General features: G+C 39.8%; 1 protein-coding gene, 1 non-coding gene and 1 pseudogene across 2 annotated transcripts; 1 reads left to right on the plus strand and 2 right to left on the minus strand.

Annotated features, from left to right (window-relative positions):
- Positions 1–3,309: 3,309 nt before the first annotated feature.
- Positions 3,310–21,874, minus strand: DUSP19 (dual specificity phosphatase 19). Its single transcript, XM_049773552.1, has 4 exons — positions 21,551–21,874; positions 16,568–16,614; positions 11,930–12,082; positions 3,310–3,625 (listed from the first exon to the last, which is right to left on the minus strand). The coding sequence occupies exons 1-4, from the start codon at positions 21,771–21,773 to the stop codon at positions 3,374–3,376; spliced, it is 675 nt and encodes a 224-aa protein (XP_049629509.1). The 5' UTR covers positions 21,774–21,874; the 3' UTR covers positions 3,310–3,373.
- On the minus strand, positions 4,788–4,978 carry LOC126010329 (U2 spliceosomal RNA). The gene has a single exon (XR_007496404.1). It is a non-coding gene; the product is annotated as a U2 spliceosomal RNA (small nuclear RNA).
- On the plus strand, positions 6,180–6,304 carry LOC126010233 (uncharacterized; annotated as a pseudogene).
- Positions 21,875–22,501: the final 627 nt, after the last annotated feature.

The following is a 22,501-nucleotide window of genomic DNA, read 5'->3' on the forward strand; positions in this document are numbered from 1 at the left end:
CCAAAATAAAAAACAGACCTATACTTGATATACATATTTTTTTAATTTATGTAACATAAATCACTCTGATGTTTAGGTCATCTTAATAAAAAAAAAAAACTTAGGGCTGAAGAAACAGTACAAAGAGAAAAACACATGCCTTGCACACACCTCTATCTGGGTTATATTGCCAGCACCATATGTAGTTCCCAGACTACAGAGCCAGAAATAAGGCCAGCAGGTATGGCTCCAAAAAAAAAAAACCCCAGGGGGTATATATAGTTCAGTGGTAAAGCATCTGACTACAAAAAAAAAATTAAGTAAAATTTTTTAAAAAAACACCTCAGTGTGACAAAGTTTCATAGAAATCACAATAAACACTATATACATGACCCAGACTACTATTCATAGTACATCTAATTTACGCTACTGAATTAGAGGCCAAAAAAATTATCTAGGTAGTAAGATATCTTGCATGTGGCAGAGAAGCTACAGCCCTGTTCAAATCCCCAGGACCACATATGGTCTCTCAAGCACTGCGCACAGAACCTGGAATCCTATCTGAGCACCTCCAGGTATATCTCAATGCCCCATCCATGAAAATACTAAATTAAATTACATTCAGTGAACTATTTTTTTTATTTTGTTTTGTTTTGAGACCACACCTGGAAATTCTAAGGGGTCATTCCTGGCTCTGCTAGGAATTCTCCTGGTAGTAATCAGGGGACCATGTAAGATGCTGGGGATCAAATCTGGGCTGACTGCACAGTCAAGATAACGACCCTACCTACTGTACTATTTCCTCAGCCCACAGTGAACTATTTTAGATATACAAAATTACTATACTTATCATATAATAGTGATACTCAAAGCCCTTCTGTAGATATAGAAAATATGTTTGCACTGTAACCAGACCACTTATGGGGACAAATACAAATCACAGGCATAAATATTTCTGTCAAGTTTTATGTATGGTTTCATGCCACACCATTTCATTTAATGGCTTAAAACTAATCAGCATCTAGAAAATGTATTTAAATAAATGTTTTCATGAGATTAACAAGGTTTCACGAGGCAAATGCTCCGTGCAATTGACCCTGGAGTCATTATATATGTTTCATATGTAAGAGGATTCTGTCTGCATCATCTGCTTCACACACTGACTGTAAGTAGATTATTGTTATATTGTTTAACCACAGAAGTGAAGTGCATAGCTTTTCAAGTGATGGCATCTTGTCAAGCTAAAATAGCTATTTTTTTTTGGTGGGGGGGGGTTTGGGTGGCGCTCAGGGGTTACTCCAGGCTCTGCACTCAGAAATCAATCCTGGCAGGTTCGGCAGATCATGTGGGATGCTGGGGATCAAACCTGGGTCTGTCCCGTGCTGGTCATGTACAGGCAAACACCCTATTGCTGTGCTATTGCTCCGACCTGAGCTAAAATAGCTTGAAACATAATTTGTATGTGTCACTTCTAGTATTTACTCATAAGAAAAGTCTCATTTTGAAAATGTACAGATTTGCAAATGATCTGTAGATATTCTGATCTGTAAATGTTCCAAGTTAAATATTTTTCTCTATAACATATTTAAGAAGAGTTTTTAGGATTTCCCTAAAGAACTTGAAATGACAATAAATTTTTTAAAAAAGATTGCTGTCATAAACTTAATTCAATCAGAAACATAGTAATTCTCTAATAAAATTTAAGAAAAATTTATTTTATTACAAACAAACAAAAATGTGTTTAGCAATTTTCTTTTGTTTATTTTTTTGGGCCACACTCATTTGATGCTCAGGGCTTACTCCTGGCTAAGCACTCAGAAACTGCCCCTGGCTTGGGGGACCATATGGGATGCCGGGGGATCGAACCGCGGTCCTTCCTTGGCTAGCGCTTGCAAGGCAGGCACCTTACCTCTAGCGTCACCTCGCCAGCCCCTTGTTTAGCAAATTTTATAGCTGTACACAGACTTGCAAAATGTAATCTTTTTGTTTGATTCTATCTTTATTTTTGTTTTGAGAGCTACACCTGGCATTATTTGGGAACTACTTTCAGAAGTGTTTGGAGACTACACTGTGACAGTGACTGAACCTAGGACTCCAATCACCCCTTTGCACTATTTTCCAGGACCCCAATATGGAGTCTCAGTGTGAAATGATACCTATTCAAAGCCTTTAGCCAGAGAAAGTATTTCAAATAATTTTAACAACTTTTTACACAACCATGATTTCATTTCATAAAAACAACTTCTCTAGTAGAATACCAAGTTAGACAATAGATCATTGAACATATCACTGAAAAATGATATCCCAATATAAAAATTCTCCTCAGATATCCAGAAACAAAATAAAAATATGACCCAAAACCAAAATATAAGGGAGCCAAAATGAAAAATAAATGTGTGAGACTACATACATTTACCGAATTAAAGAACTGTATATATACAATAATGTAGGTAATAACACATGTACATGAAAACATAATCATTAAATATAAACATAGTCAATATTAAATTAAAAAAACAAAATGAAAAGTCAAATAAATATAAAAATTTTTTTGTATTTTTGACTGATATATAAATATTAGTAAAAAAATTAGACTTCTTTAAGGAGAATTAAAGGACTTGTTTTTAATCTTACATTAATGGAGGGGGAGTTAAAGTAACAGGTATTCACAGCTTTGTGCTTAAGGACCACACCAGGTGGTGCTTAAGGGACCATGTATGGTACCAGGATTGGAACCATTATTATAGCCACAGCAGCATGCAAGGCAAGTGCCTCAACCTCTAAATTATCTCTCTAGTCCATTAATCTTAAATTCTATTTTTTTTTAAATCTTGCATTCTATATAAATAAATTTAGCTTCCTCTGAAGTCAATTAGTACTTCAAGATTTAAAAGTTGCTGAGGGGCCAGAGAGATATAGCATGGAGGTAAGGCATTTGCCTTTCATGCAGGAGGTCATCATTTCGAATCCCGGTGTCCCATATGGTCCCCTGTACCTGCCAGGAGCAATTTCTGAGCCTGGAGTAACCCCTGAGCGCTGCCGGGTGTGACCCAAAAACCACACACACAAAAAAAGTTGCTGAAAAAGAAAAATAAATCTTCACCAACTAAATATTTCCATGTTCCAATTAAAACTTAACCATTTTCCCAGTTTAAAAACTATTGGTAATACATTGCTATTTTCCCTTAGCATTAATTACATTTTAAAAAGAAACATTTATTACACTTTTAAAAAGCAGAACATACAATTTAAAAAATATTTTTATATACTAACACTGAACAATCAACTGTTTTCCAATTCTACTTGGAAAAAAAACTAAGAAAGAGCTTTCCCTCTAAAAGAGGGAAAGATGTCTATAGATGCCAATTCAGAAATCACAATCATTAATCATCTTCTAGACTGTTTCTTGTGAACTATTGCATCCGTCCAACTCCGTTACGCTCTCACACTTCGCGTTTTCTTTGTTTTCTTGGTATGCACGAAGCTGCTCCCTGAAACCAGAATTTGGACAGATAGAAGGCCTTGCATTTTTCACCAAAGAAAAGGCACTAGAAAATGAGATTTCTTCAGAATCCATTAAAAAACCTATGACAATGGCTGCAGCCCTAGAAACTCCTGCATTACAATGAACAAGAACCACTCCATCCTGTAACAGAGCAAATGAAAAAAATCTTCATTAGCTTTGAAAATGGGGAGGTAATTAACTATCTGTTCTTATACTACTTAAAAACATAAAATAAAAATATAAATATAATCAATATATTTGATTATCAAATATAATTCTTTACAGCAATTAGTGAATAATATTAACTAATCAACCAATATATCCTTTCTTTTCTTTCCTTTTCAAAATCTTTACTTTCCTTTTCAAAATCATTTGAAATTTTGAAGAAGAAATGATGTATTTTATTAAACTGAGATAATCTAATAAAATACACATAACAGCTCAATAACTCAACAGCTATGTGTATATTAATAAAAAGAAAATTCATATAAGTATATATGAAAAGATAAAGCCTTAGTCATCAATTAAATAGAAAGCCAGAGATTCAGTAGTTTCATTAAGAGACCAGTATTAGGGCCGGTGAGGTGGCGCTAGAGGTAAGGTGTCTGCCTTGCAAGTGCTAGCCAAGGAACGGACCGCGGTTCGATCCCCCGGCATCCTGTATGGTCCCCCCAAGCCAGGGGCGATTTCTGAGCGCATAACCAGGAGTAACCCCTGAGCATCAAACGGGTGTGGCCCAAAAAACCAAAAAAAAAAAAAAAAAAAAAAGAGACCAGTATTAGACTGGAGTAATATCTCACAGGTTAAGTGTGCATTTCTACCAGTGGGTGGACCCAGCTTGATCCCTGGTACTACAGGACCCCTGGAGCACTGAGCTGAGAGTAGCCCCCATTGAAGGTGGCAAAAACAAACAAAAACAGAAACTAAAAGAAAACAAGAGAGTTAAGCATAAAGTCATAAACTGGTGACACAAATAGACAAACAGGTCAAGGTAAAGTGAAGCAGAAAAGGTAATAAGACACCAGCATGAGTTCAAAGGAGGAGAGATGAAAGAGGTTTCAGGTTAACTGGCAAAGGACACATCTCAAGTGAAAAGGAAGACAGCACATGGTATTATTGAGAGTGAAACTGCATTAATAATAAACACATAAACACAGTCGTGCTGATGGAACAGTCAGGTTGATCTCTGGCTTTTAAACAATTATTGCCCTAAATGAAATGTACTGCACTGTGAACACATCCTATCTCAATAGACATTATTTTATTTACTTATTTTCCTGATTTTCTTTTCTTTCTTTCTTTTTTTTTGTGCACCGTTCCTGGAGGTACTGCAATACCAGGTCGATGTGTGGAATGGACAGAGCAAGCTCTTATTCCAGTTCCTAGTGCCAAAAATCCATTTAATATATTGTTGTCTGATAGAAGACGTATCAGATATTAAACCGATAAGAACAGATACTACACTTGATCTTAGCCAAAAGGCCGAGAAGCGATTTTCCTGATTTTCTTTTGGAACACTAGAATAAAAAGAGGGGAGCAGAGCAAGGGGGAAAATCTCTCCCTGTAGCAAACATTTAACGAACTATGCTGGGGCTGGAGAGATAGCATGGAGGTAGGGCATTTGCCTTGAATGCAGAAGGGTAGTGGTTCGAATCCTGACATCCCATATGGTCCCCTGAGCCTGTCAAAAGTGATTTCTGAGTGTAGAGACAGGAGTAACCCCTGAGCGCTGCCGGGTGTGACCAAAAACAAAAACAAAACAAACAAAAACAGTACTATGCTTCTGATTCTTTGAATGTTTTATTCTCACGTCTGTTTAGTTAGTTTGGGGTATTTTGGGGGGATGGGGGACTGTACTAGGTTGTACTCAATGCTTACTGGCTCTGTGCCCTGGGGTCGGTCACTCCTGGTGGAGTTTACAAGATCATATGTGATGACGGCTTATACCTGAGTTTGCTGTGTGTAAGACAAGTACCTAAACCCCTACCCCTATACTACTATACTAGCTCTATCTCTGCATGTGGCTGTTTTATCAGATTTGTAATTGTTTTATATATATATATATATATATATTTGGATATATGTTATATATATTTTTGGATATATATCCAAATCGCTCCAGGCAGGCTCAAGGGACCATATGGGATGCTGGGATTTGAACCACCGTCCTTCTGCATGCAAGGCAAATGCCTTGCCTACATGCTATCTCGCTGGCCCCTGTTATATATATATATATATATATATATATATATATATATATATATATATATTTTTTTTTTTTTTTTTTTAAATTTTGGGGGCCAGCTGTGCTCGAGGCATTCTTTTAGCTCTGTGCAAAGGGATCATTCCGGCAGTGCACAAGGAACATCATGGTGCTGGGGATGGAACCTGTGCCTACCACATGCAAGGCAAGCTCCTTAACTCCAGTTTTGTCTCTCTGGCCCTGTAATTTCTTTCTAAACCTATTCTAACAAATTTGCCAGTGCATCTCATTTCAAGAAACTTATATATTGATAACTAAAGTTGCTTATACTTTGGTAAGCCCTGTAAAAAATAAATTTTCTATCTTGTTATACAGTTATGACTCATTTCCAATTTTTTAGTATAAGAAAAGCAGAAGAGAAATAGCACACCATATATAGTGAAATTTTCTTACTTTCTACAGTGGCTCACTGTGTAAAAAGTACAATTTTTTGGCCTGTTGGTGTTTATCCTGAGCAGCGTTCTTTACACAAGCTGTACAGAAAGAGGAGGAACAGTAAAACCACCATATACATCTCAGCCCAAGCCTTTTGCCTAGTTTATTCTGGAAGGACATGGGGGAAAAGACGTTTTAAAATAATATTCCAGTAATTTATTAAAATTTTTCCCCAGAAAATAGAATAAAAAGACAGGAAACTTCTCATAGTATGAGAAGGGGTCTTCTAAGTAAGATTCTGTGATCAAACAATTAATGAGCCTTTTTTGAGGGGTACCTCATACTGCTCAGAGCTTAATTCTTTGTATTCAGGGATCTCTCCTGGTGGTCCCATTGGGACTGTATATAGTACAGGGAATCGAATTGGGGTCAGCTGCCTATTAGACAAAAGAGCCTATCCCTGCATTATATGTCCAACCTTCAAAGTCATTTTTAATTTTTCCTGGCTACAAATTATTTGTTGTTTTTTGTTTTGTTTTGTTTTTGTTTTTGTTTTGGGGCCATACCTGGTGGCACTCGGGCTTACTCCTGGCTCTGTGCTCAGAAATCGCTCCTGACAGGCTTGAGGAACCATATGGGATACTGGGAATCGAACCCAGGTTTGTTCCAGGTCAGCCGTGTGAAAGGCAAACGATCTACTGCTGTGCTACCTCTCTGATCCCTCCTGGCTACAAATTAGTTATCTTTGTTTTATGACGTATACATATACCTTTGAAAATAATGCTAGCTTTATTTCCAGTCTTATATACTACATAAGCAGTTATAATTGTTTTGTTTTGTTTGTTTTTTTGAGCTACATCCAGAATTGCTCAGGGTTCTCCTGGCTCTGTACTCAGAAATTACTCCTAGAGGTACTCTGGGAACCCATATGGAAGACAGAGGACTGAGTCCAGATCAGCCTCTTGCAAAGCACTCTACCCACTATACTATTATGCTGCAGCCCCTAGAGTTAATTTTTTAATATTAGTATTCTATCTTGCATGCTTTATGTAAAGACTACTTTGAATTTACCTATTCATGTTTTTATTATTAATTATGCATCATACTGCCCTTGCAAGTATTTGAAGAACAGTTATGGGTTATATATACCCTTGCCAGAACTCAAAATTAAATAATTAAATAATTTATAAAAACAATTTGTCCTTTTATACTTGCTGCTATGTGCTACCTGAATGTCTTTGCTCCTTTTCTAGGTCCTTGCTGGTGGAGTTCCTGTTGTGAAACCTCTCTAAAACAGAGGAGAGCAGGGCTGTGGCAGCCATCTTTGTCTGCTTTCTATGAGTGAATTCTTCCTTCCTTCCTTCCTTCCTTCCTTCCTTCCTTCCTTCCTTCCTTCCTTCCTTCCTTCCTTCCTTCTTCCTTCCTTCCTCCTTCCTTCCTTCCTTCCTTCTTTCCCTCCCTCCTTCCCTCTCTCTCCACAGAATTTTGCTAAATTTGTTCTTCCTTCCTTCCTTCCTTCCTTCCTTCCTTCTTTCTTTCTTTCTCTTTTCTTTTTCTTTCTTTCCTTTCTTCCTTTCTTTCTCTCTTTCTTCCTTTCCTTCCCTTCCCTTCCTTCCCTTCCTTCCTTTCCTTCCCTTCCTTCCTTCCTTCCTCCCTCCCTCTTTCCTTCCTTCCTTCCTTTCTCCTTCCTTCCTTCCTTCCTTCCTCCTTCCTTCCTTCCTTCCTTCCTTCCCTCCCTCCTTCCCTCTCTCTCCACAGAATTTTGCTAAATTTGTTCTTCCTGCCTTCCTTCCTTCCTTCTTTCTTTCTTTCTCTTTTCTTTTTCTTTCTTTCCTTTCTTCCTTTCTTTCTCTCTTTCTTCCTTTCCTTCCCTTCCTTTCCTTCCTTTCTTTCCTTCCCTTCCTTCCTTCCTTCCTCCCTCCCTCCCTCCCTCTTTCCTTCCTTCCTTCTTCCTTCCTTCCTTTCTTCCTCCTTCCTTCCTTCCTTCCCTCCCTCCTTCCCTCTCTCCACAGAATTTTGCTAAATTTGTTCTTCCTGCCTTCCTTCCTTCCTTCTTTCTTTCTCTTTTCTTTTTCTTTCTTTCCTTTCTTCCTTTCTTTCTCTTTCTTCCTTTCCTTCCCTTCCTTCCCTTCCTTCCTTTCCTTCCCTTCCTTCCTTTCCTTCCCTTCCTTCCTTCCTTCCTTCCTCCCTCCCTCCCTCCCTCTTTCCTTCCTTCCTTCCTCCTTCCTTCTTTCCTTCCTTCCTTTCTCCTTCCTTCTTCCTTCCTTCCTTCCTTCCTTCCTTCCTTCCTTCCTTCCTTCCTTCCTTCCTTCCTTCCTTCCTTCCTTCCTTCCTTCCTTCCTTCCTTCCTTCCTTCCTTCTGGTTTTGGGTCATACCCAGCAGTGCTCATGAGGTTATTCCTGGCTCTATGCTCAGAAATCGCTCCTGGCAGGCTCTGGGGACAATATGGGATGCCGGGATTTGAACCACTGACCATCTGCATGAGAGGCAAACGCCTTACCTCTATGCTATCTCTCTGGCCCCTGTTCTGCATTTCTGTGAAAATTTGTTCTCTCAGAAAAATAATCAAGTCACCATTTTGGTTCGGTGATTGAAGTCATATCACTATACATCCTTTTTTTTTTTTTGGTTTTTGGGTCATACCCAGCAGTGTTCAGGTGTTACTCCTGGCCCTGTGCTCAGAAATCACTCCTGGCAGGCTTGGGGAACCATATGGTATGCCGGGATTCAAACCACTGTCTGTCCTGGGTCTGCTGCATGGAAGACAAATGCCCTACCACTGTGCTATCTCTTCGGCCCCAATATATCTATTTTAAAAGTTCATTTTGTGGAGCCGGTGCGGTGGCGCTAGAGGTAAGGTGTCTGCCTTGCCAGCGCTAGCCTAGGACGAACCGCGGTTCAATCCCCTGGTGTCCCATATGGTCCCCCAAGCCAGGAGCAACTTCTGAGTCCATAGCCAGGAGTAACCCCTGAGCGTCACTGGGTGTGGCCCCAAAACAAAACAAAACCAAAGTTCATTTTGTTTTCATAATATTATACATTTTTTTTCGTGGGGTCGGGTGTCGTTTGGGTTGTTTGGGTTATACTTGGTGGTGCTCAGAGCTTACTCATTTTTTTTGGTGGGGGGGAGCACACATAGCGGTGCCCTGGGCTTACTCCTAGCTCTGCACTTGGGGAGCATTGCTAGTAGTGGAGGAACATAAGCAGTACTGGAGATTGAACCTGGGCTGGCCATGTACAAAGCAAAAGGTTTACTTGCTTCCTGTTTTATTTGCTCTGGGCTTCTCAGGGCTTACCCTTAGCTCTGTGCTCAAGGATCATTCGTGGTGGGATTGAGGAACTATATGAAATCCTGGGGATCAAACTTGGGTTGACTGTGTGCAAGGCAAGTGCACTACCAACTGAACTGTCACCTAGTTCCAATGAATAATCTTTTTTTTTTTTTTACTAGATTGCAAGTTCCTTAAGGGAACCATTATGTATTCCATTATTTTCTCAGAAACATGTAGTTACATCTGTTGACATATTAACTTGAAAGTGAATTCTTTTATTCTTTTTTTTCATTTTTCAGTTTCTCTTTTCCATTTTTGGCCCACACCTGACAGAGCTCCGAGCTTACTCCTGGCTCTGTATTCAAGGATCACTCTTGGAGAGGGTTGGGTGATCCTGTGTGGTGCTGGGAGTCAAGTTTAGGTAGGCCACATGCAAGGCAAGTGCCCTCCCTGCTTTACTATCTCTACAGCTCCTTCACATACTTTTATTCATTTACTTATTTTGGTTTTTGGGCCACACCTGGCAGTGCTCAGGGGTTACTCCTGGCTCTGTGCTCAGAAATATCTCCTGGAAGGCTCAGGGGACCATATGGAATGCAGGGAATCAAACCTACATTTGTCCTAAGTCTGCCGAAAGCAAGGCAAATGCCCTACTGCTGTGCTCTCTCTGGCCCCCTTCACATACTTTTAATATAAGAAATTATAATGGCCTGGAAACATGTATATTTAACAATACCAAGTAATGGAAAGATGGTGATTTTAATTTATTTGAATTTTCCAATTCATAATACTGTTTTTTGAATTGCATCTTATAAAATAAATACTTAACATGGAAAATCAACTGCATGTTTTCATAGTGACTGAAAAAAAACCTTTAATGCATAAAAGGAAGGTCTGGTGGAAGTTATAGAACAGTACAGGATAGGGATAAGGAATAGGATAGGATAGGAATAGGATAGGAATAGAGAACTTGATTTGTATATGATCAACCCTGCTGATCTCCAGTACCCCAGATATTTCCCTAAGTACTATAAGAAAGAATCTTGGAGTACAGAGTAAGGAGTAGTATGGCCCCTCACTCAGTGGCACTCAGGGGTTACTCCTGCCTCTGTGCTCAGAAATCACTCCTGGCAGGTTCAAGGGACCATATGAGATGACAGGGATCAAACCCAAATTGGCCACATGCAAGGTAAATGCTCTATCAACTGTGCTATCGCTCCAGCCTCAGGTAAATGTAATTTCTAAAACATTATTAGGATTATAAAGCAATTTCTCAAAATGCTAGTGGTACTGTCCCCTAATAGAAAACTAGAACAAAATGTGGGATTGGGGTGAGGTGTAGGAGTAGTAGTGTAACAGTATAAATTTTCTGAAAGAAGGATGAGCTTGGAGTGATGGGACAGAGTAGAGCACTTGACTTGCACACGGCCAACACTTGGCAGTTCATTCCCAGGCATTTCATATGGTCCCATGATCACCACAGGAGTAATTCCTGAGTTCAGAGCCAAGAGTCAACAACCCTCAGTATTATGGGTATAGCACCAAAGCAAAAACAACACAAGAAGGTAAATTTCCAGGGAAGACTCTGAATGACTTATTTTTTTCTCAAAAGTGGCAGTATGCCAGATCAGTTTAAGAACCTCTGATAAGATTCTTTTCTCTCGTGTATTTCTGGGATTCCAGCCTAAACCTGACAAATGGTGATGAGTCAGAGATAGTGGAAGAGAAATAGAGAAACCACATCATTTTGTAAGTGTAGAGAAAAATAGAGAAAGACACAGAAACAGAAGCTATTTGGCGGTTGTTCAGGAAAAAATGAGGACAACAAAATAGGCTTAGAAAGTTAGTTTTAAAGAAGGCCTTTTTGTTGCTAATTAAATAAAATCAGCAACATTTTTACATATTAAAAAAAGATCTCTGCTAGAAAAATATGAAAAAATCAAATAATTCTAATGCTAGGACTTAATAACCTAAACAAAAATGCACTTTAGAGTAAGGAAATATTGGCTGAATTTAAGATGACAGTCTTCAGATATTAGAAGATTATATCATTTGTATAAGAAGCATACATAATATCATTTGTTTTTTGTTTTTTGAGCCACACCCGGCAGTGCTCAGGGGTTACTCCTGGCTGTCTGCTCAGAAATAGCTCCTGTGAGGCACCGGGGACCATATGGGACACCGGGATTCGAACCAACCATCTTTGGTCCTGGATCGGCTGCTTGCAAGGCAAACACTGTGCTATCTCTCCGGGCCCCCATAATATCATTTGTATAACAAGCATACACCTCATATTCTTCTGCTTATTTAAGAACTATGGCTCAGGGGCTAGAGTGATAGCAGTGGGTAATAAGGCATTTGCCTTGCAAGCAGTTGAGCCAGGTTTGATCCTTGACATCCCATATAGTCCCCTAAACCCACCAGGAAGTGATTCCTGAACACAGAGTCAGAAATAACCCTTGAGCACCGCTGGGTGTAGCCCCAAAACAAAACAAAACCAATAAAAACAAAATGTGGCTCAAAATAAAACTTACCTTTATTTTTGCTTGTTTTATAAATTCAAAACATTCTGGAAAATAAGATAGTATATTGGTTTCAGGCAAATCCAGTATAGAAACATTTTTATATATAAAGTCATCAAGGAATATATTTTCAATTCCACATGCAACATTAAGAATATGAGTCACCTAAAAGAGAAAAAAAAAAGGATAATTTTATAAATTTCTTGGGATTTTTTTTGGGGGGATGGGGTGTGAGCCACACCCATTTGATGCTCAGGAGTTACTCCTGGCTATGTCCTCAGAAATCGCTCCTGGCTTGGGGGGACCAAATGGGACGCTAGGGGATTGAACCATGGTCCGTCCTTGGCTAGCACTTGCAAAGCAGACGCCTTATCTCTAGCACCACTGTTCCGGCCCCAAATTTCTCATAAATTAAACTCCTAGTACCAAATGAGAAGAATGGAGCATATCTATGTGGAGACAAGCCATTATACCAATGAGAGATAGGGACTATATTGTATGCTTAAGTCTCTGGCTCAGCCACTCTGTGGATCTCCAAAACTCTCTTGTATCATTATACAAAATCTCTTTTCATGCTCACATGATATCTATGGTTCAGTTGATTAAGATATTCAGGGAGCTTCATATAAGAGTCATAAACCACTTGGTAACCTAGCTGCCTTATGGAACAAAACAACTGGAAAAAACCCTCAAATATTTACCTATTAGATACTTTGGGAGGGGGGAAAGAAGGGCCGCACATCTGACGGTGCTTATGGCTTTCTCCTAGCAGGCTCTGGGGTTCATATGGGACATTGGAGGTTGAACACGGGTTAGCTGTGTATAAGGCAAACTCCCTACTCTGTACAATCTCTGGCCCTCAATAGCCACTCTTAAGAGAAAAGCTAGAAGATAGAAATAGAAGAAGAAAATTTGGGGAGATTTTTCCTACTGCTTTCTCCAGTGAGGATTCTGCTATGTTGTCATCCACTCCTGGTATACTCCTGTTCAAAATGATATTTTAGAAAAAAAGGGGGAATTGTAGCATATGAAAAAGTTTCCATAAGATGATTCTTGGAATTGTATATAAGTGTTTCCTTAGGATTGTTCTGTGACTATTGCCCCACCTAGCCCTTCCAGGTGGGGCGCTGTGGAGTTGGGAATAAATAGCTTGAGGGAGAGAGGAGAGGGGTCCTTCTGTGAAAGCTGCTGGCTGCAGGAGGATTCTCTGGCTCTCCTTGCCCGATCTTTTACACCCTATCCTTCTTGTCTGTGTGGATTATTATTTGCTGCGGATAAATATTACCAAGGTCTTCCCCCGAAAGGGGACAAGGGGATGGGAAGTAATTTCTCATTCTGGGGACTGTTCTTGGATTCACAAATACCCAGCCAAGTTAACAGCGAAGATATTTTGCAGATATGGTTCTTTTTTCAGGGGTGGGGCAGGGAAGAAGTGTTCAATCACCCCAGAGGTGTTTGGCGGCCACTCCCAGATCTTTCTGTAGGAGTTACTCGCAATGGTGCTCAGGGCACCACAAGGTGCCAGGATCAAATCAGGGTTGGTCACATGTGACCTTACCTTTGTACTGTCTCTCTGCCCCAGTAGAGTTTGATTCAGCTCTTAATTCCTATTTGGGGGGGGGGGGGGTTGAGCCACACCCAGTCACACGTTACACCTGACTTTGCACTTAGAAGTAGCTCCTGGCTTGGGAGACCATATGGGATGCCAGTGGATCAACTGAAGTCTGTTGTATTTTTGTTGTTGTTGTTGTTGTTTTTGTTTTGTTTTTTCCAGGCCACACCAGTTTGATGCTCAGGGGTTATTCCTGGCTAAGCAGTCAGAAATTGCCCCTGGCTTGGGGGGACCATATGGGACAACGGGGGATAGAACCATGGTCCTGATCCTTGGCTAGCACTTGCAAGGCAGACACCTTACCTCTAGCGCCACCTTGCCAGCCCCACCTCTTAATTCTTTTTTTTTTTAGCTCTTATTTCTTATACATATATTCCAGTGTTCAGTAATAGTGATGTATTTAACTTGCTTTCACAATTTTACATTCCCAAAAGACAAAGAATAAAGTTTTATAATGAAGTAAATTATATATTTATTAACACAGTATATAGAACACATTTATATATATTTATATGCATAAATATAAATGTATAAATAACCTATATATGTGTTTATACAAAGTATGTTTATATTTACCTATATATTTTCCCTATATATCACAAGATTATAAAGAAGAACTAATAAAAGATTTTTCTTTGTTTTTGTGCAATACCCAGCAGTGCTCAGGTCTTCTGGCTCTGTACTAATGATCACTCTTATAGCCTTGATTGGGGAACCAGAATAGGGAATCAAATTGGAGTTAGCTACATGCAAAACCACCACTTTAACCTCTGTACTATCTCTCCAATCCAGAAATTTTCTTTTACTTTGTGTAATGCCAAAAATCAAACCAGAAGCCAGAGTGATAGCACAGCAGGTAGGGCGTTTGCCCTGCATGCGGTCAACCTGGGAGCGACTCAGGACCAACCTGGGTTTGATCCCCAACATCCCTTATGGTCCCCCAAGTCTGCCAGGAGCGATTTCAGAGTGCAGAGCCAGGAGTAACCTGAGTGACACCTGGTATGGCCCCCAAACAAACAAACAAACAAATCAAACTAAGACCTCACATGCACAAAGCAAGTTCTCTGATAAGATACAACTTTAGGCCCAAGTTTTTTTGGGGGGGTTTTGGGTCATACCCAGCAGTGCTCAGGGGTTACTCCTGGTTCTATGTTCAGAAATCACTCCTGGCAAACACCTTACCTCCATGCTATCTCTCCGACCCCAAGGCCTAAATTTTTATTTATTTATTTTTAGTTTTTCGGGCCACACCCATTTGATGCTCAGGGGTTACTCCTGGCTAAGAGCTCAGAAATTGCCCCTGGCTTGGGGGGACTATATGGGATGCTGGGGGATCAGACCGCGGTCCTTCCTCGGCTAGCGCTTGCAAAGCAGACACCTTACCTCTAGCGCCACCTCGCCGGCCCCTCAATTTTTATTTCTTTGAAGTATCTAATGCATTTTTTGCCAATTTGAAAAACCTATTATTTTTCATTTGTATATCAAAATATTAATTTTAAACATGTTCTTTTTGCTTGCTTTGTTTCTGTGTCACACCTGACAGTTCTCAGGGGTTACTCCTGGTTCTGCACTCAATAACCTCTGCTGGCAGGGCTCAGGGGACCATATGAGATACTAGGGATTGAATCTACATTGGATGAGTGCAAGGTAAGCACCCTACCTGCTGTGCTATTGCTCCGGACTCTCACTATTTTGTTTCTACTTTTTAAGTGAATGCAATCTCATCTGAAAGTATAATAAGTGAAGAAGAACATTGCTGGCTCATTTCCCTATCTCCTGCATACCATTGCCCTTGTGAGTGACAAAATTACAGTATTTTCCCCATTTTTTAAATTAAGGTGCTATGACTTACAGTACTGTAAATGATTTCCTGTTTGCTTCTTTCCAATTCCACACCCACCAACCACCAGTGTCTGCTTTCTTCCACCGTGCATCAGGCCCCTTCCCAAACACCCTATATCCCCCAGGATGCTCAATTCTATAAGCCTCCAGTTCTGATGCCTTTGTTCCCTTACTATGTTTTCTTTATATCCCACACAAAAACATCTCTAGACATGAGATAGAGATCTTTTTTAGATCATAGAGTTGGTGACAGCTACACACATTTAGATGGATAAAGCTAAACTCCATTGAAGCCCTGACTGTACAGGCTGTAGGCAGCCATAGAAAGTTGATTTCAGGGGCCTGGAGAGATAGCACAGCGGCGTTTGCCTTGCAAGCAGCCGATCCAGGACCAAAGGTGGTTGGTTCGAATCCCCGGTGTCCCATATGGTCCCCCGTGCCTGCCAGGAGCTATTTCTGAGCAGACAGCCAGGAGTAACCCTTGAGCATTGCAGGGTATGGCCCAAAAACCAAAAAAAAGAAAAAAATAAGAAAGAAAGTTGATTTCAGTTTTCTTTTCATTTTATTTTGTTAGTTTGTTTGATTTTTGGTATGGCATCTATTTCTTGGAGGTTTGGTCCTTTTATTTGTTTGATTTTTATTTATATTCTCCTATTTTCTATGGCCTGTACAGTCTCATTTATAGATCTGCTATAAATATTACTGGAGTTCCACTATATGGAAATTCTTTCTCTTTGATATTGCTGCATTCAATATTCTGTCTTTGGTTTTTGCACATGATATTCTCTTGCACAAGAGACACAAGAAGAAAGACTGAGATCATTGGCTACTGAAAATATGAACTATAAGTCAGCATATTTTAATTAAGTGCAATGAAACTTTATTAAAGTGATAGTTTAAACTGTTACCAATTAAACTGATGCAAATCAACACAGTTTTTTGTTTGTTTGTTTGTTTGTTTTTGGTTTTTGGGCCACACCCGGCAATGCTCCTGGCTGTCTGCTCAGAAATAGCTCCTGGCAGGCACGGGGGACCATATGGGACACCGGGATTCAAACCAACCACCTTAGGTCCTGGATCGGCTTCTTGCAAGGCAAATGCCACTGTGCTATCTCTCCGGGCCCTCAACACAGTTTTTATAAGTAAATGTAATTTGCTTCCTATATATGTTTCCAGCCCCGACACACTGTTTTTACCTTGTGCTTTCTCAATGTATCCAGGTCATGAGCAGCATCTTGTGACCCTAGAAAAAAATAAATCATATCACTTTAAATATAAAAATAACCAGATCTTTTAATACAATTTTCAACAATTCTTTTGGTAACTTTTGAAAAATACTGTCTCATAAAAAAATTGGGAATATTCATTTTAAATGTTTATCTAATTTATACTCTTGGGACTAAAATTCTGCTTCTAGGAATTTGTTCCAAATGTTCTGAATGCTGCAGAGATGACTCACATGATGCTCTTAAATGCAAGGCAAAAAAAAAAAAAAAATTCAGCAATTGGAGTAGAATAAGATGGTAATATTAAATAACAACATATATATACAAAATACCAATAGAAATAAGAAATATGGAAGAAACTTTATGTTACATAATATGCTCTCTATCAAATATTAAAAGCACACTTTAAACATCACCCTTTTTTTGTTTGTTTGTTTGTTTGTTTGTTTTGGGCCGCCTCACCTGGTGGTGCTCAGAAGTTACTCCTGGCTTTGCACTCAGGAATCACTCCTGGGAGGCTAAGAGGACCATATGGGATGCTGGGAATTGAACTAAATTCTGCCCCATGCAAAGCAAACACCCTACCCTCTGTACTATCACTCCAGCGCCCACCACCCATTTTTCTAAAAATAAAGAATATGCATATGCCTAACAGTAGACAGGAAGATTATGAATATAAAATTAGCAATGGGTTTCTAAATGATTTTTTCTCTTTATGCTGATTTGTATCTGCACGGCCAGCAGCAGAACTCAGTGGCTCTGGCATGCAGGCAGGCACTCAATCACCAAGTCACCTCTCCAGCATCTATATCTTTCACAGTAAAAGGCTTATTTCCTTTGTAATTTAAATAAGGATATAAAAAATAAAGGGACACCCACGAACCACTGAGCACCAGCTGGTTAGAGAACATCTAGTAGCATAGAGTCAATGCTGTTGTCCTTAGAATTCCACCCACATTCCACATACCACACTAAACTTGCACCCATATACAGTTTCTGCCTGTCATACTTGCCTCCCAGATTCCACACATCTTGAACACAACAAACTAATAAGCCAGTTCATCCAGAAGAATTGCTCAAATAAAGTGAGTTACACCACTAAAAAAATATATTCATTCTTTACATTTTTCAAGCAGTTTACTGAGTTGTTTCATTTTCATTATTGATAGTTTTCTTACCTTATATGTCTGGGAAATCAGCCAGTTCCTCTTATGTGATTTTTAGGTAGCTTTTTAAAAGACCACTTATTTAGCCCACAGGCTTTTTACTGGGTCTACCTGCAGCTTGGTTTTAAACATTAGCCTGTTAAAATATTTACATCTGTTAAATTTGGGTCATGGATATTCTAACTATTTGCCATGTTTCTTTATCTGTATTAGAAATACTTGAAATGCATAAAATATTTTCTCATATTTAAAATATTTCATCACTTAAAATTTGTTTTAGGCTTATTTACTTGAAGGGGCCGGAGCGGTAGAGCAAGCGGTAAGGTGTCTGCCTTACCCGAGCTAGCCTAGGAAGGACTGAGGTTCGATCCCCCGGGGGTCCCATATGGTCCCCCAAGCCAGGAGCAATTTCTGAGCGCATAGCCAGGAGTAATCCCTGAGTGTCACCGGATGTGGACCAAACACCAAAAAAAAAAAATGTTTTTTGCTTGAATGTCTTAAAGAATAAAAGTTAGTAGCTTAACATGATTTCCAGTTTTCTTGATCCTATAAATTATGAGCACCTAGCCTTTAATAATTTTACTTCCTTTTCTCTGACATTACCTCATGTTCTTGTGAAGCATCTCTGTCCAACAGATTCTTTTTAATTTTGTGATTAATGGCACATGATATCTAGCACAATTAAATATTGTCCACACAAAGGATTTCAATACATACATGGTATATTTTATATGTTCAACATAAACAACAAATAAATCAATAAAAGGCTTAGTTGATATATCCCTTTTTGCAAATAAAAAATTGTTTTAAACTGGAGAGATAGTACAATAGATAGTCTTGGACTCAGTCAACCAAGATTCAATCTCTGATACCACAGAGTTCCACCATTAGAGATCTTTGAGTGGAAGAGCCAGGAGTACCAGGTGTATCCAGAGCCTCATAAAAATAAAGCATGTGGGCCCGGAGAGATAGCACAGCAGCGTTTGCCTTGCAAGCAGCCGATCCAGGACCAAAGGTGGTTGGTTTGAATCCCGGTGTCCCATATGGTCCCCCGTGCCTGCCAGGAGTTATTTCTGAGCAGACAGCCAGGAGTCACCCCTGAGCAATGCCGGGTGTGGCCCCAAAACCAAAAAAAATAAATAAATAAAAATAAAGCATGTATCCACCACTGAGTTACATCCCCAGTTCCCTACTTTTTTTCTATTTTTGTAAGCCAAGCCATATTTAAGAACAGTCCTAGTGAACTTTGTTTTTAAAATATAATTTTCAAAGGCCAGGACAAAAAATAATTCTCCTAGAATAAGATCTGTTATCACTTGTTATATATTTCAAGGTCTTTTGAAGTAGAATCGATTTTAGAAGTACGGTATAATATTTTTGAAATGCTGTTGATAACTTGAATTTGTAAATTAATTTTTAAAAGATGCCTGCAATTTATAACTTTCCATTTTTTTTCACTACACATCACACAAGTTAACTGGCAAGTAATGCTATGTAGAAGTTGTGTTCTTTGACAAGATGAAGGCAGCACTTCATCTTACTTCTAAGCAACAGAAAAACAACTTCTACCTGCAAAGAGAAACATGAACTGTTTAGAAACAACCCCTGCATCATTCATGTGAAAGAACTGTGAGATAGCTATCCTATTCCTCAGGATACTTTTAACTAGGCAGGAAAGATTCATTACAGAGATATAGTACAGTGGTTAGGGCCCTTGCTTTGCATGTGGGTTACCCAGGTTCAATCCCTAACACCACATATGGTCCCCTGAGCCAACCAGGAGTGATCAGTGAGTGCATAGCAAGGAGTAAGCTCAAAGCACCAATGGTTGTAACCCCAAGAATAAAACAAACAAAATAAGATTTTCTTTGCTAGTTTAGCTAAGAGCCACACATAGTTTTTCACTAGGCTGCACTAGTTGGGGATACTTTAAAGAAAGCTCAGGTAACAATTTGTAATACATATAATAAAGTGAAAACTCATGATGTTGCCTTGATTTGTTTCAATATTTTTCTCCCCTTTCAGATAAGCAGACATTGTTACTTCAGCCTTACAGATAGCATCTGGGGGAACTCTAAATGACTTTTTTTAATTCATGGGAAGCAGAGGCAGAACACAGAAAGCCCAAACCCCACAGGGACACTACAATAATGAAGGGCAAGTGCCCATCAAATGTCACTTGATGCTCACTTCTGCTATTTCCTGGGTGTGTTGCCTTGTGCAAGTTATTTCATCAACCTAAAATCTCATTCCTGTATATCAAGTGGAGCTGATAATCCCTACTTCTTAGAGGTCTTAGAAGTAGACGATACTATGAGTCATGCATGTAATGTCTGGCTTTTCTGTTCGCTTTTGTTTGGGGCCATATCCAGAATTACTCAGGGGCTAGTCCCACTAGGTGCTGCAAGGGCATACCATGACCTGGATGCCTGCCTACAGCCCTTGACCTTTCTCTTTCTGTCTCATTACTTGGTTCTAATTACTCCTGATTCTGTGTTCCTTTCTCAGAGAAGAGTATCTTGGTTACATATTGACAAATCATTCATCTTTCCAGTTCTTTATAAAGAGAAATCAACCAACTTATCTGAAAAGACTTTTGACTGTATATTTAAGAACACCAATCATGTTCTTTTAATTCCTTTTTAGAGCCTCACCTGGCAGCGCTCAGGGGATACTCCTGGCTCGGCATTCAGAAATCAGACCTGGCAGGCTCGGTGAGCTATATGGGATGCCAGAGATGAAGCCTGGGTCAGCCGTATGCAAGGCAAATGCCTACCTGCTGTGATATCGCTCCTCCCCCTACCATCAACCATATTCTTACCACAATAAGAGACTTGTACTTTAACAACTTTACTTAGTTTATTGGTCGATTATGGTTTATATAGAGAATCAATATTTTCCATTGTGTGAAAAATAATAAAACCTCAAGCTCATAGTAAAAAAATCAAGTCATCTTCTAAATTCTCCAAGAGATGTGGCCAGAGGAGGCATGCGTTATATGTGGTTTGTAGCAGGGCCTGTAAACAAGCATTTAACTCTTTCAAGGTTTTGAAAGTTTCTAGGTTGGTTTTATCTGGGACCACAGAGTAATTTTGAGAGGCAGGGGAGTGTACTCCAGGTGTTGGGGCTCCCTCAACTGAAGTGCTCCAGCCCTTTGAATTATCTACCACAACCTCAAATATTAACCTTTTTTTTTTTTTTTTTTGAGGGGAATTTCACCTAGCGGTATTCAAGGGCTATTCCCTGGCTTTGTGGTGCAAAGGGTAGGAGGTTGTCACTCCTGGAGTGCTGGGATCTACACAACCACACAGAACTGGGCCTCCTACAGCAGGGGAAGCAGCTATCAGACTCTCTGATCTTCAAGTATGTATACACTTTTTAAAATTTAAACCCTGTCACTTGCATAAACATACAATGAAAACATTCTTTTTACTGATCCTTTTAAGGTAGGCAATAGTACTATTTACTCACCCTTCATAATATCATGATCCTTCAATAAGGCAAATAAAAAATCAATCTGTTAATTTCCAGAGAATTTAGGAAAATAACTCTTTTTCTAAAGTTCAAATACCTGGTGCTATGTTTAGTTAGTATATAGCGCAAAAACCATAACTTCTGAAGGGTATGTCGTGAAGAAAAATGCCTCTTAACTCATGGAAGCTCTATGTCCAAAGAAAAGGAAGAAGCATTGCAACTTTTTGGCAAACTGTGGGCGGTTACAGACTTGGGAGAATGTAGTTACCATTAAATGGATTCCATGTTTTAGTGGCAAGTCGTTCATACTCACCCAAGAGCAACCAGGGCTTAACCACGCCAACCTGCAAGTCCAAGCTAAGGTCCTGGACGAAACCACAACCGCCCCCACCGACGGGCTCTACTTCCACCACCTGCATTGTGGCATCTTTCCAGGTTTCTAGCATTGTCCTTCCAGTTACCGTGGTGACCCGGGTGCATTGTTTCCGGAGATTATTCCGGGAGAAGGATTTGATTTCCTGGCTAAGAGAGTGCATTTTTACATTAGCAGCGCCAAGAACGAAAAACAAGCACAGCCAGAGCGCAGAACAGAGCAGACCAAAAGCGCTCACTCCCGGTATCGCAGGTGCATCACAGCGCCCAGCTCCTGGGCCCGAGAGCTGCCAGGTTCTCCCTGATTGACAAGCAACACGACCAATCGTCGCGTGGCTTTGCTCAGCCCGCCTCCCCCGCCACAATGTAAGAGGACGTTTGATTGGTCGATAAGAATCAAGTTCCGATTGGACGCTGTGTAGATTTCCGGTCAGCTGACATAAGTGGGCGTTTCATTCATTCAAACTTCGGGTAGTGTGACTTGGCTGTGTTCCGTTCAAGTCTTGCTTGGTTATTCCCCGGAATGGTGAAATCGGACGCTTCGTGGGAGAAAGTGCTGATATTTCTTCGGCTTAGTAATAGGACTGTGAACGAGTTGGCGAATCTGGACTTCGATCCAGATTCAGTGCCTGCGCAGGGCCCGGCCTATCTGCACACCTTGACCTCAAGGGTTCAACTCACACTGGGGAGATAATTTTCTGTTCTCGCAGGTTTAGCTGAACTCATGGATAGGGGACAGAGAGGGTTCACTGGCAAGTTTATTTGATTGATTTATTTATGTATAATAAATAAAATATTTATTTAGATAAATAAATATATATATTTATTTATATGTTTATTCTTGAGGCCACCCAGTGTTGCTCAGGGTTGCTCCTGGCTCAGCACTCAGACA

The sequence above is a fragment of the Suncus etruscus genome, chromosome 5 (genome assembly GCF_024139225.1).
Source record: "Suncus etruscus isolate mSunEtr1 chromosome 5, mSunEtr1.pri.cur, whole genome shotgun sequence".
Taxonomy (NCBI): domain Eukaryota; kingdom Metazoa; phylum Chordata; class Mammalia; order Eulipotyphla; family Soricidae; genus Suncus; species Suncus etruscus.

What these genes read in the sequence shown, in the direction of transcription:
- DUSP19 (XM_049773552.1), bottom strand. Translation starts at nt 21,773, where the DNA reads ATGCACTCTCTTAGCCAGGAAATCAAATCCTTCTCCCGGAATAATCTC. An exon ending in TAAGCCCTGGTTGCTCTTGG is followed by an intron (nt 16,615 to 21,550) that starts GTGAGTATGAAC and finishes ATTTTTTTCTAG; the next exon opens with GGTCACAAGATGCTGCTCAT. An exon ending in TAAAACAAGCAAAAATAAAG is followed by an intron (nt 3,626 to 11,929) that starts GTAAGTTTTATT and finishes GCTCTGTTACAG; the next exon opens with GATGGAGTGGTTCTTGTTCA.